The 13,668-nt window shown below is 44.6% G+C and overlaps 1 protein-coding gene across 1 annotated transcript in view; it reads left to right on the top strand.

Moving 5' to 3' along the window:
• Window positions 1-13,668, top strand: part of ADAMTS12 (ADAM metallopeptidase with thrombospondin type 1 motif 12) — a 1,230,701-nt gene that overhangs the window by 715,996 nt on the left and 501,037 nt on the right. Inside the window, exon 4 of the mRNA XM_063960568.1 lies at window positions 11,451-11,647. Coding sequence (XP_063816638.1) covers window positions 11,451-11,647 — 197 coding nt within the window. The remainder of the gene's footprint in view (window positions 1-11,450; window positions 11,648-13,668) is intronic.

Raw genomic sequence — 13,668 nt, 5'->3', positions numbered from 1 at the left:
TTTGATGAAATGACCCCATCAACCCTTTCCGTTTTATATACAGTATTTGATGAATTTGACTCCGGTATTACACAGGGAGTGAAAGGGAAAGGATTCTGTGTGGGTGAGGGCACACTTAAAAATGGCTACACCAAACTCATAATAGGTAGATTTAGGCGAGGAATTTAAACATAGCCTTTACCAGTTCATTCTAAAAATGGATGAGCATAAAATCGAATTAAACAAATATATTGTCTGTATGCAGAGCTATCAATAATAGCTCACAGCTAAATGCTATGTGCAGTAGATCAAAGGCAAAAAAATGTCCAGCAGTATTGACAAAAGCTGGCTATATACTGTACCTAAAGATTGATTATCCAATCTGGCTGGTTGGAATGAAAACCTGGTAATGTATGGGAGCAAAGGACAATTAGCCGTTTGCTCCAAAATGCCAGAAAACTGCCAAAAACGGTCATTCAGCCAAATTGGTTAAATCAAATGGATTTAACCAATTTGTCTGACTGACCATTTTGTCTGTTCCTCAGTGTTCAGGAGCAAGTGGGCAGATTTTCATTCCAAGCAGCCAGAGTTGGACAATCAATCTTTAGGTCAGAGGTTCTCAAACTCGGTCCTCGGGAGCCCACACAGTGCATGTTTTGCAGGTAACCCAGCAGGTGCACAGGTGTATTAATTACTCACTGACACATTTTAAAAGGTCCACAGGTGGAGCTAATTATTTCACTTGCGATTCTGTGAGGAGACCTGTAAAACATGTACTGTGTGGGGTCCTGAGGACCGAGTTTGAGAACCTCTGCTTTAGGTGTGGGCTGTCAAGAATGAACAATTTACAGCTTAATACTGGATGCAGTAAACCAGAGACAAAAATGTCCAGAAAAAAATAATTTGTCGTCTCTGTAATTATTAATTGTTAATTAATTTGCCGGCTCCAATTGTTTCCTGGTTGTATAATGTAGCTGAAATAACAGATCCTCCAACATGACCCCTTCCATCAGGCACTCAATGCTCTGCTCCTGGGCTTCCTTCATAATGTATGATTGCCGTCACCTGTGGAGAATTAGGTGACTGATGAGAAAGGTGTTTCGACAGTATCCGGACTCCAGGTCGACACCAAAAAGGTCGACAGACCTTAGGTCGAAACCAATTGGTCGACACACCTTAGGTCGACATGGGCGAAAGGTCGACGTGGGAAAGGTCGACGTGAGTTTTTCAAGTTTTTTTATTTTGTTGAACTTTTTCATACTTTACGATCCACGTGGACTACGATTGGGAACGGTAGTCTTGCCCGAAGCATGGCGAGCGAAGCGAGCCATGTGAGGGGACGCGGTGCACTAATTGGGGTTTCCGGTCACTCTACGAAGAAAACACCAAAAAAACATAAAAAACGCATGTCAGCCTTTTTCCATGTCGACCTTGTTCATGTCGACATTTTGTCCATGACAACCTTTTGTCCATATTGACCTAAGGTATGTCGACCAATTGGTGTCTACCTAAGGTGAGTTAACTTTTTTGGTGTCGACATGGAGTCCCAGACCCGTTTCTATACAGGTGACAGCAATCATAAATAGGGATCCGGTCTCTAGGTCAACAGTAACCAGGTCGACCACTATTGGTCGATAGTAACTAGGTCGACAGGGTCTCTAGGTTGACATGTTCTAGGTCGACAGGTCAAACGGCCGACATGAGTTGTTGTTTTTTAAATCATTTTTTGAATTTTTTCATACTTTACGATCCACATGGACTACGATTGGGAACGGTAACCTGTGCCGAGCACAGCGGTAGCGCAGCGAGGCACCTTGGCCGAAGCATGGCGAGCGACGTGAGCCATGCGAGGGGACACGGTGCACTAATTGGGCTTCCCGGTCACTGTACGGAGAGAACGACACCAAAAAAACATAAAAAAACTCATGTCGACCTTTTGACCTGTCGACCTAGAGACCTTGTCGACCTAGTTACTGTCGACCAATAGTGGTCGACCTAGTTACTGTCGACCTTCCATACCACACCCCATAAATAAGTGGGAAGTTCAGGAGCAGAACATTATGTATCTGATAGAGGGGTCATGTTGGACGGTCTGACATAGTATCCCTAATGGACCGGCGCTGGGGATCCCTGTGGTCAACATAACAACCCATGGTTCCCACAGCAGAATGCCGGCGTGGGGAGCGAGCGCAACAAAGCCCCTTGCGGGCTCGGGGGCTTGCTGCGCTCGCCACAGATTCTATTCCCACACTATGGGTGTTGTGGACACCCACGAGGGGGAACAGTGCCTGTGGGTTGGCATTCTGTGTACCGGCATTGTGATTGGTCGGGATCCCGGCATCGGCATGGTGACCGCTGGGATCCCGAGCGCCGGTCACATGACCGGACCCCTTCCTAAAGCTGCTGTTAGAGCTTCAGTATCTTAGAGTTTTTGACCTCAGGAGGAATTCTAATGAAATACTCTGATATATTCACTATGCTTCAGCAATCAGCTATATGCATCAGTATATTACATTAATACATAATCATACACTTTTATCCTATTACCTGACCATCATGTATTCATTTAATATACCGATCCATATAATTGATTGCTGCATAAGTGTATATTCCATATTAGTTCAGTGGGAATCAATAGGGAGAATATATAAGAATATATATGTAAGGGGAAAGTTTTGCTCCAGAACAGAGGTGCTGTATCCATTAGTTAACAAGATAAAAAAAACTTCTCAATGATAACACAGGGGTGCAGGGGCATTTAAATCGGGAGCCAGGGAAACTTGGCTGCAAAATGTGGCTGAGCGTAAGGGAAAGCAGGGGTGGTGGGGTGCAGATGTGTACAATCAAAAAAAGGGTACATTACCTAAAAGGATGAGAAATGTGTCCAAAATGATGTCTCCCACGCTGTCTACCCTCACTGACGTGGTAAAGGTTCTGCTTATACAGTCCTGGAATGGAGGGGAGGCTCCCAAAAATCACGTGGCACTTCTGGCCGCCCTGGCAAAGCTGGCAAGTCTCCCAGAGCCGGCCTCCATGGCCCGCATTCCTCCGCACTTTTCCGCACCCCCCAGCAGCTACATGAAAGTAGTTGGTCTGGGGGGGCTGATGACTCAATTCCCGCTGTTTGGTATCATCATAGTCCCACCCCCGCTTTACAATGCTGGTAATCTGGTCATTGTATAGCGGGGGGGGGAGGGGGGGGGCGTGATTACATGATCGCACCTCCATGCTCAGCTCACCTATGCTAATGTCATGCCCCCTGTTGTGGGGGCAGCCAGGAAGTCAGAAAGTGCGGCCCTGCTGTGTCACTATTCACCAGGGGGAAGTCGCCACAACAGAAATCCAAATTGATCCAAACACTGCACCATCACTCTCTCCATGCTGCAGGCTGAATCAAAATGGTGACGTGACAACGCCCATTAAGTCCTTAAATAGTGCGCTAAAATGGCGGGACTATGAATAGCTAACACCCATGTTGCGCGGGATTGTCTGCTCTTTATGAGAAGAACCCGGAAATTCTCTTGCAATTGAATCGCACGTTAAAAATGAAAGGGAAACCTGTCGTTTTGATGCGACATGCTCAAAAACTATTTACACCCGATCACAACTTTTTTAACACACCTAATAGATCCACCCACCCCTTAGAATGAAGCTGTTTATTAAAGTTTTTTATAGTTGAAGTTAAGGGGTTGGACCAGATTTCTAGAAGTCTGACAGGTTCCAGTGCTTGAGGTTTGAGAAGAATTATGTGTTTCTGTTTTTTGCTGATTGTTTATAATCCGCCATATTTACTAAAGTCGAAACTATAAAAAAATAATAATAATATCCACCAGTTTAGAAGACTTCATTGAACAAATCGTTGTCCCAGTGTTTTTACATGTGCAGAGTAGAAACTATCAGATTTATCGAGTACCAATTTTGTAAAGCGACAACAGAACCGGATTAATAATATACGTTTTCAAATATCTACTGTAGCTATTTATAAGATATTACTCCTACAGTATAATGTGGACACTTATTATGTATTGATTAAGCAATAAGAAAGCATTAATAAATCTCTTACGGGCAACAAAAATTAGGGAGCAAAGCCTATTTTTTAAGAGTGCAATATTATTTATTATAGTAAAGGGTAAGTATTTACACATTTTTAATTGGGGACAATGATGTGGGTATCGTTTGTAGAACCTTATAATAAATTATTATAATAATTGTTGCCCCTGTCACAAATCAATACTTAACATTGATTTTTGTAGCATGCTTGAGGTCAGGATCCCTGGAAGTGATATACAGTATGTGGAGCATCATCCTTTCTCACAAGCTATTTGTCATTGTGGCATGTTCGTTTACAGTCAAGTGGGAATATTAATAGTGTGTTTTCAGACACTTTAGCTTTTCCATGGCCTTTGCTCAGATGTGGATACTGTCGGTGCTGCATGCAGCACTAATATTGTAATGCAACAAGGGGCATCTGGGACAAAGGGGGACATTTACTAAGCAGTGATAAGAGCAGAGGAGTGAGCCAGTGGAGAAGTTGCCCCATCAACCAATCAGCAGCTCTGTATCATTTTATAGTATGCAAATTAGAGATGTTACTTCAGTGCTGATTGGTTGCCATGGGCAACTTCTCCACTGGCTCACTTCTCCACTCTTATCACTGCTTAGTACATTTCCCCCAGAGTGTCAGATCAACTGCGACACCATCAGCCGGTTGAGTGACCCATTGGATCGTACAAGCAGACCATCGCAGCTGGTACCTATAGGCCAGGAGATCTACATCCTCTTCCCTCCCGCACAACGGCTGCGATACGCCTCTGTTTGGAGAAATGGAGAACTTCGCCACCACCGCCCCCCCAAACAGCATCAGACTGTCAATCACTGACAGTGATGCTGTAGTACATCTGTTGTTGCAGGACCCATTTGTGCTCTGTGATGGGGTAGTTCCTTCCTGAACTACCCCCAATCTGAAGAATATTGCTCTCTAGTGACGTACATTAGGTATTTCACATAAACTGTGTTGCATGGAAAACAATTATCAGATTATTTTCATTATATAAAATATTTGACATGCATGACCTATATGGATAGATAGCAATGCACAATTTCTACAATAATCCATATTTACAAATGGAGCCATGGTAATCGTGGCTCCGTCTGTGACTAGGTGCGCTCCGTGGTATCCGGACTCCAGGTCGACAGCACAAAGGTCGACACACTTTAGGTCGACGCCAATTGGTCGACACACCTTAGGTCGACATGGACAAAAGGTCAACATGGACAAAAGGTCGACAGGAACAAGATCAACATGGAAAAAGGTCGACATGAGTTTTTCACGATTTTTTTCTTTTTTTGAACCTTTTCATACTTAACGATCCACGTGGACTACGATTGGAACGGTAAAGTGTGCCGAGCGAAGCGGTAGCGGAGCGAAGGCACCATGCCCGAAGCATGGCGAGCGAAGCGAGCCATGCGAGGGGACGCAGTGCACTAATTGAGGTCAGGGCCGGATTAACAATGGGGCTGATGGAGCTGCAGCTCCAGGCCCACCCCCTAAAATAGGCCCAGAGCATTGCAGATCTATGTTGTGCAGTAGACAGGAAATAAAATTTCCTTCTACTGCTGCAGCCTCCTAGGCAGGTATCGCCCCCTCCACCCTCAACACCCTAGGCCTCCTTCCCGCAGTGTTGGTGGATTAAATTGCGCCGCAGACAGAGACAGTATAAGGCTTCACCTGCCTTCCCTGTACTGCATAGACAGTGTGTCTCGGCAGCGCTTCCTCTGCGTCGGATGATGTGACGCTGTGTGCAGGCCAGGGCTTCGAGCGCTGCTCCAGCTGAGCAGCTGCGAGGGGCGCCATCCCATAGGGGGCACTGTGTGTGGTCACCGCCACTGCGACCAGTGACAAATGCTGAGTCAAGCAGCCAGAGGTAGTGCCACAGCCGCAAGTGCACTGCGGTGCCCGAATCCCTCCCCACCCTGTTAAAGACAGCTTCAGGGCCCGATTGCACAGCTGCCACCCCCTGCCACAAATGCCAGGCCAGTCCCCTGCCACAAATGTCAGCCCCCTGCCACTGTCGGCTTCACTGGAAGAACTTTACTTACTGTGTGTGCTTCCTGGTGGCTGGCTGGTCCTTCCCCCGAGCCGGCAGCCACCATGACGTACTGTGAAGAGGCTTCCCTTCCTGTGCTGCAGCTGCACCCTCAGAAGACGAGGCACCAAGCTAAAGACAGTGCACTGACTTGTTCAATATTGTGGTATGTACGTAACTGGAGTGGGGTGAGGGTGTGTAAAAGCAATCAGTGAGTGGGATAGTGGTTTATTAAAGTTTTAGGAGTATCAAAATGTTATCCTGTGTTGTGTATTATTGATTGTGTAGGGGGTGTATTATTGTGGGGTGTGTATAAATGTTATATGTGGGGTGTATTATTGTGGGGTGTGTATAAATGTTATATGTGGGGTGTATTATTGTGGGGGGTGTATAAATAATATCTGTGGGGTGTATTATTGTGAGGGGTGTATAAATGTTAACTGGGGGGTGTATTGTGGGGGGTGTATAAATGATATCTGTGGGTTGTATTATTGTGGGGAGTGTATAAATGTTATCTGGGGGGTGTATTGTAGGGGTTTATAAATGTTATCTGTGGGGTGTATAACTGTGTGGGTGTTAATGTTATCTGTGGGGTGTATTATTGTGGGGGTGTATAAATGTTATCTAGGGGTATATTATTGTGGGGTTGTATAAATGTTATCTTTGGGTTGTATTATTGTAGGGTGTGTATAAATGATATCTGTGGGGTGTATTATTGTGTGGGGGTGGGGGATGCATAAATGTTATCTATGGGGTGCATTATTGTGTGGTGTAGGAGTGTATAAATGTGAAGAGGGTTGAAATGTATTATATGGTGTGGGTGTTTATTAATATGATTTGAGGGATGTGGTGTGTATTATTATGTGGGATGGGGGTGTATTAAGGTTACCTGAGGGTTGATGAGTTCAAACGTTATCTACAGGGTGGATCATTATAAGGGATGGGGTGTATTTAAGTTTTGGTGTGTATATTAATGATATCTTGGAGGAATAGGGGTATTGCTATACAATGGAGTAGGAATACATATAATATCCCGGCGGTCGGGATGCCGGCAGTCAAAATTCCGACTGCTGCATCCTGACGCTGGGAATCCTGACACCTTTGGGAAAAGATACCTAATGCTAATCCCTAACCCTCCCTCCACCCACAGCCTAAACCTAACCATCCTCCCCCGTAGCCTAACCCTCCCCGGGGATGCCTAACCCTAACCCTCCTCCACACAGTCTAACCCTGACCATCCCACCCCTGTCGCCTAAACTAAAGAATATATATATATATATATATATATATATATATATATAATAGTTTGTTTTCCTCCATACATCCAGAAGAACTGCCGGCACTACCAATACCAATGGCAGCTTGCCCCAGTGTGGAATTGTAATACGACATACAGATGTAGCCAGCCTCGTGGCAAAGTAGTCACACCATGTGTGCCAGTGAATGGCTGCATGCGTGCGTATGCATGTGCATGGCCATAGAGAATACGTACATTAACTCAGCGCTGGGTGGAATAGTTGCACTTAGGCGCACCAAATTGCACCCTCGATATGGACAAGGCTGGCTACATCAGTATCTCTCCAATAAACAGCAGTCAGAGTTTCTGCTGGCAAATAAGTATATTCAATGATCAATGTTTCGGGGTGTCCACACTGTAGTCAGAACCACATACAATGCATTGTGGTCATAATGACAGTGCGGATGCCCTGAAACGTTGATCATGTAATATACTTGTACATATATGTGTGTATTCTATGTACATATATATATAGAGAGAGAGCATATATAGTGAATTTGGAAACTGAAGGTAGGTGTCTAGCTATGCCCTCCATGGTGCTTGCCACATGGCACAGATCACACCCCCATATAAGTATTCACACCCCCACCATGCTGGTCACACCCCCTGCAGTAGTGCACAATAGGCCCTTCATAAATTTCAGCTCCAGGCCCATCAGGACCTTAATATAGCACTGATTGAGGTTCCCGGTCACTCTACGAAGAAAACGACACCAAAAAAACATTAAAAACTAATGTCAACCTTTTTCCATGTCGACCTTGTTCCGGTCGACCTTTTGTCCATGTCGACCTAAGGTGTGTCGACCAATTAACGTCGACATAAGTGTGTCGACCTTTGTGCTGTCGACCCTCAGTCCCAGACCCGCGCTCCGTAAGGCGCACTGCCGGTAACGAATGGGAGCGTTTCTGTACGCTCAGCGGCGTGCCACGCCACATACCCCCACCTGCAATGCAGCCACGCTCAGTAAGCGTAGCTGCATCTGTATATTTAAAACACTATTTACAGTGATGAAGTACACCACACCAGAGTAGTAATTCAATAGCAATTAGTAGATATTTTTTAATATTGTTTTTAATATTATCGTAACCGTCATAAGTTTTTCCCCCCAATTATTTCCTTTCTACACAGTTCGCACAAAGCTTACATGTGTTCTCTTTCTACACCCTGGTGCCAATATTGCTGCGTGACTCAGGGGTCTATTTACTAAACCTTGGCTGGAGATAAAGTGGGCGGAGATAAAGTACCAGCCAATCAGCTTCTAACTGTCATTTTTCTAACACCTGTAACATGGCAGCTAGGAGCTGATTGGCTGGTACTTTATCTCCATCCAAGGCTTAGTAAATAGACCCCATAACCCATGAAGAACCCTGGCAACCTGGCTGAACTAATATGCAACATGTAGCACTTATTGTCATATACTGTATCAAATTCATGTTTCCCTATCCAAGAAATTGTGAGACCTGTCAGTCTTTTATTACTCAGTTCTGGTTTGTTCCTAATTGTAACACACAACAGAATGTGCTGGTGCTAAATGAGTAAATATGAATATGCTGGGTCCTGTTGTGCCATTTGGAGGATACAGGGGTGCCTCCAGGTAAACTAGCTCTCAATCTGGATATGTTTTGTATGTGCCATTATCATGTGGCCATACATTAAGCAATTGTATGACCCATAGTGGATGTTATTATTATTATGCTGTGTATGGGTTTGGGGAGTGGTACCCCCCAGGTCTGGTGGGGCTGGGCCACCTTGGGGTAGCACGCCATATTATTTATTTAGCACTTATGTAACACTCCTATTTTTTCACTAATATTACTCTTTTGAGTATTTTATTAACACCCTTATTTTTGTAGCACTTTCTAACCCATAGCTTCTGCTTCTTTCTTAACACATATTAACACTTTAGTATTTCAATGGTGTGCTGCCCTAGGGTGGTCGGGCCTGAGCCGACTTTGTGGGGTCCAAGCCCTGGACTTATGCTTAGTTAGGGACCTCCAGCAATAGAGCAGCCGTGAAGTGGCCTGGAGGCTTACCATATCTTTTGCAAAACATATGTAACGAAGAGCTCTAAATTTTCTATCATTACATAGTGTATACAGTTCTTCTTACTAACAGCCAGCAGAGTGCGTGGGAAAAATCCCTTTTGTATTTCTTGTCTAGAGTAACCCCCTCCCGCAGCACCTGGGGATTGTTACCAGCTTGATTAGAGCAGTTTTCCACTATTTATTATATAATAACAAAGATGGATTATAATTCAACAGCGCCATGTCTATAGATTGTAAGCTTGCGAGCAGGGCCCTCCTTACCTCTATGACTGTTTGTTTATTAGCCAGTTTTGTTTTATCATTGTGTCCAATTGTAAAGCGCAACGGAATTTGCTGCTCTGTATAAGAAACTGTTAATAAATAATAAAATAAATAAATATAATGTGGAAGAAGAGCATAGTGCAAAGATCCAACCAAAAAAAAAAAAAAAAACCCCACAGAAGCAAAGGCAAAATGCGGAACATTGAAAGAGTGATAATACCACAAAATGAAACGTATTCAAATGATGCAATAAGCACAGTACAAAACAAACATTAGCACAGTACATAACAAACATTAGCACAGTACATAAAAAACATTAGCACAGTACATAACAAACATTAGCACAGTACATAACAAACATTAGCACAGTACATAAAAAACATTAGCACAGTACATAACAAACATTAGCACAGTACATAAAAAACATTAGCACAGTACATAACAAACATTAGCACAGTACATAAAAAACATTAGCACAGTACATAGATAGCATGCAATAATACAGGTGGGAGCGGACAGGGGAACAGATCACGTTCCCTTTTCTCAAATTAAAGAACCATTAAACATAAAATAAATAATTTTATGATAAATTATACATTCTCCTCCTATGTTAAAAAATTATACTAGCCACCCCCACCAGCCTGTGCGCTGGTATTTAGGGGCCCGATCAACACCATTGCATTAAAGTCAAAATTCTAATTTTCGCTTGGGTCCTGGGGGGGCGTAGCACCCATCGCCCGCAGACTCGCTGTACTCCCCCCAAAAATTCTCACCCTGGCCGGTTACGTTCCCAGAGGAGCACTGCGGGTGCGGCGGACTTCACGTGCATCATGACGTCACGCGCCGTACCTGCCCGTGTGCTCCCAGCCACTGCAGACAGGGGAAGGCCGGGGAGTGACAGCGGCCACTTCTGTATTAGCCTAGGGCGGCTGGAACCCTTCATCAGACCACGCAGTCAGCCAGTGTTAGGGAGTGTCAGAGCAGCTGGACCCTGCACAGGAGCAATCTTGAATTGTTCTGGCAATATTTTATCTGATGCCGCAACTTACACACAGTGCTGTGAGGCAGTTTTGCTAAACCACTATGCCAACTATGACTAATATAACATTAAAAACATTGGAGAAGTTACTCACAGCAACTAGATTTGAGAATATATTATACATGTACCCTGTACTGTCAACTGTAAGGATATTATAAGTCACCAACATTTGACAGCATAATTTAGAGTAAGAGGTGCTTTACTCATAACAGGACGCACGTTTCACTAATGATCCCAAGAATGGAATCTTTTTATACAGGTATTATTTACCTTTACACATTTATACCCCTTTTCCACCTGAGTACCGGGTCCGATCCGGGATGTTTAACTCGGCTACAACCCGTGTCGGTCCCGCCGTTTCCACTGCACTTCGACACGGGTTATTCCCGGGTAGGATCTGTTTCCACTTAACCCTGGTAAGCTCTGTAAAAGCTATTGATGTCACTCGTTACTGGGTTCTGAAACACGGTAATGACCGTTTCCACTGCACAATTACCCGGGTCATTACCGTGGTCAACCCAGGTAGCTACCCGGGTAGGATTCCAGGGTCACTCAACCAGTGTTGAGCTGTTTCCACTTACTAAAAACCTGTGTTGATGCACGCCCCCGTGCAAAAACAGGGGTAAATATAGCTAGTGGAAAAGGTACTGTATGTAAGTAGCATCACATGGTGTATCTTACAGTATATCCTCATTTACAAGTTCTTTCTTATTTTTGATCATTTTCATTATGTTGCATTATAGATAATGCGAGCTACGTCATCCATCAAGAGCGCCAGCGGGAGAGTTGGGAGAGAAGACATGTGAAAAGCAGACGAATTTCAGCGCGATCCATCAGCAAAGAGCGATGGGTTGAAACGTTGGTAGTTGCCGACACCAAAATGATTGAATATCACGGCAGCGAGAATGTGGAATCCTACATCTTTACCGTGATGAATATGGTAGGTTAAATGATATCACTGCGAGAAGGGGAGCTATGCTGAAAATGATTTCACTAAAAAACAGGGGATGCGGTCAATTTACCTACAATCAAAATCCCGACGGTCAAAATACAGACAACAATTGACCGAGGGACAAAATCCCGACAAGGACAAAATCCTGACATGTTCAAAAGACGGACATTTAATATGTCGACAGGTTAAAAAATCGACATGAGTTTTTCATGATTTTTTCATTGAAACCGACTTGTTCATACTTTACCATCCCAGTGGACCTGAAGGGAGAATGTAATAGTGAATAGCCGAAGCATGGCGAGCTTAGCGAGCCATGCAAGGGGACGCGGTACACTTATATGGTGTCCATGTCGACCTATGTCAACATACACAACAAAAACAATGAAAACTCATGTCGACTTTTTGACCTGTCAACATTTTAAATGTCAGTATTTTGACCTTGTCTGTATTTTAAATGTCGGGATTTTGACCGTCGGTCAATTGTTGTCGGGATTTTGACCATCAGGATTTTGATTGAAGGTATTTAATACTAAACCCAAAAAACAGTGACTATCACTTACAGCATGCCTTCATTTTGCACTAAAGCATCCTAGCAGGACCATCCTGGGCACAACCAGTGTCCGCTCTTGAGGATCCATGCAGAGGTGAGCAGAGAGAAAATCTCCAGCAGCTCGCTGAGCAAAAGTGCCCAACCTTCTCAGGGGCAAATGCAGGGTTTGTGGGGTGTGTGTGTGAGTACTGTGTGTGCATATACAGTATACATACTGTACATACAGGGGTGCAGGAATGGTTTGTGGTCGGGGGGGCATAGTAAAATATCCATTTTGGGCAACTGTATGAGAATCATGTTATACTGGCTCTGCCCCCACACCATAGACCAGAGGTTCTCAAACTCGGTCCTCGGGGACACACACAATGCATGTTTTGCAGGTCTCCTCACAGAATCGCAAGTGAAATAATTAGCTCCACCTGTGGACCTTTTAAAATGTGTCAGTGAGTAATTAATACACCTGTGCACCTGCTGGGTTACCTGCAAAACATGCACTGTGTGTACCCCCGAGGACCGAGTTTGAGAACCTCTGCCATAGACCCATGAATTGTGGCATAACGTCATGAGAGGGCAAAGACCAATCGCAGCATGGTAACAAGAATTGGTCTGTCGGAGACGGGGGGGGGATCTGGGTACTCTATCACTTAAGAAACAAACCTTTCATAAATTATCACACAGAACAATGTATTCAGATGCTCAACTCATGAAAAATTCAAATATTCAGTGGATGATTCAGGGTTCTGTGCTAGATACAGACGCAGACGCATTGCATGCTGGGAAATAAAAGCTCATCTTCACCACCACCACCACCGCCCCATATCCATCCGCTTGTGAAAGTAGCCATCATCGCGGTCAGCGTGTATTTGCAGCAGCTCTGTATCTCCGCCTGCGCTCAACTCTGCGTAGCCCACATTTTCGCTTTCAACGAGCCCTCAATATGCCCTCCTGAGTGCAAACGCTCTTCTGCCGCCCAGTTACAGATTTGCGTTTTTGGCTGTTGATAACAAGTGGTAAGCTGCTGTGTGTTAGTTGCACGGCGCACCATTACACCACACTACAGTTTCTGGAGTATACTGCAACTAAGAAAAAACTTATCTGTGGTCCACTGAACTAATGTTATACACAATTGGGGTCATTCCGAGTTGATCGCTAGCTGCCAATGTACGCAGCGATCAGGCTAAAAATCTGCACTTCTGCGCATGCGTATGGTGCTCAGTGCGCACGCGCGACGTACTTTCACAAAAGCCGATGCAGTTTTACACAAGGTCTAGCGACGCTTTTCAGTCGCACTGCTGATCATTGAGTGATTGACAGGAAGTGGGTGTTTCTGGGTGGTAACTGGACGTTTTCGGGGTGTGTGTGAAAAAACGCAGGCGTGCCAGATAAAAACGCAGGAGTGGCTGGCCGAACGCAGGGCGTGTTTGTGACGTCAAAACAGGAACTGAACAGTCTGCAGTGA

Source organism: Pseudophryne corroboree, chromosome 1, assembly GCF_028390025.1.
Source record: "Pseudophryne corroboree isolate aPseCor3 chromosome 1, aPseCor3.hap2, whole genome shotgun sequence".
NCBI lineage: Eukaryota > Metazoa > Chordata > Amphibia > Anura > Myobatrachidae > Pseudophryne > Pseudophryne corroboree.
Note: the sequence above shows the minus strand (reverse complement) of the source record. Positions and strands in the feature narration are given on the sequence as shown.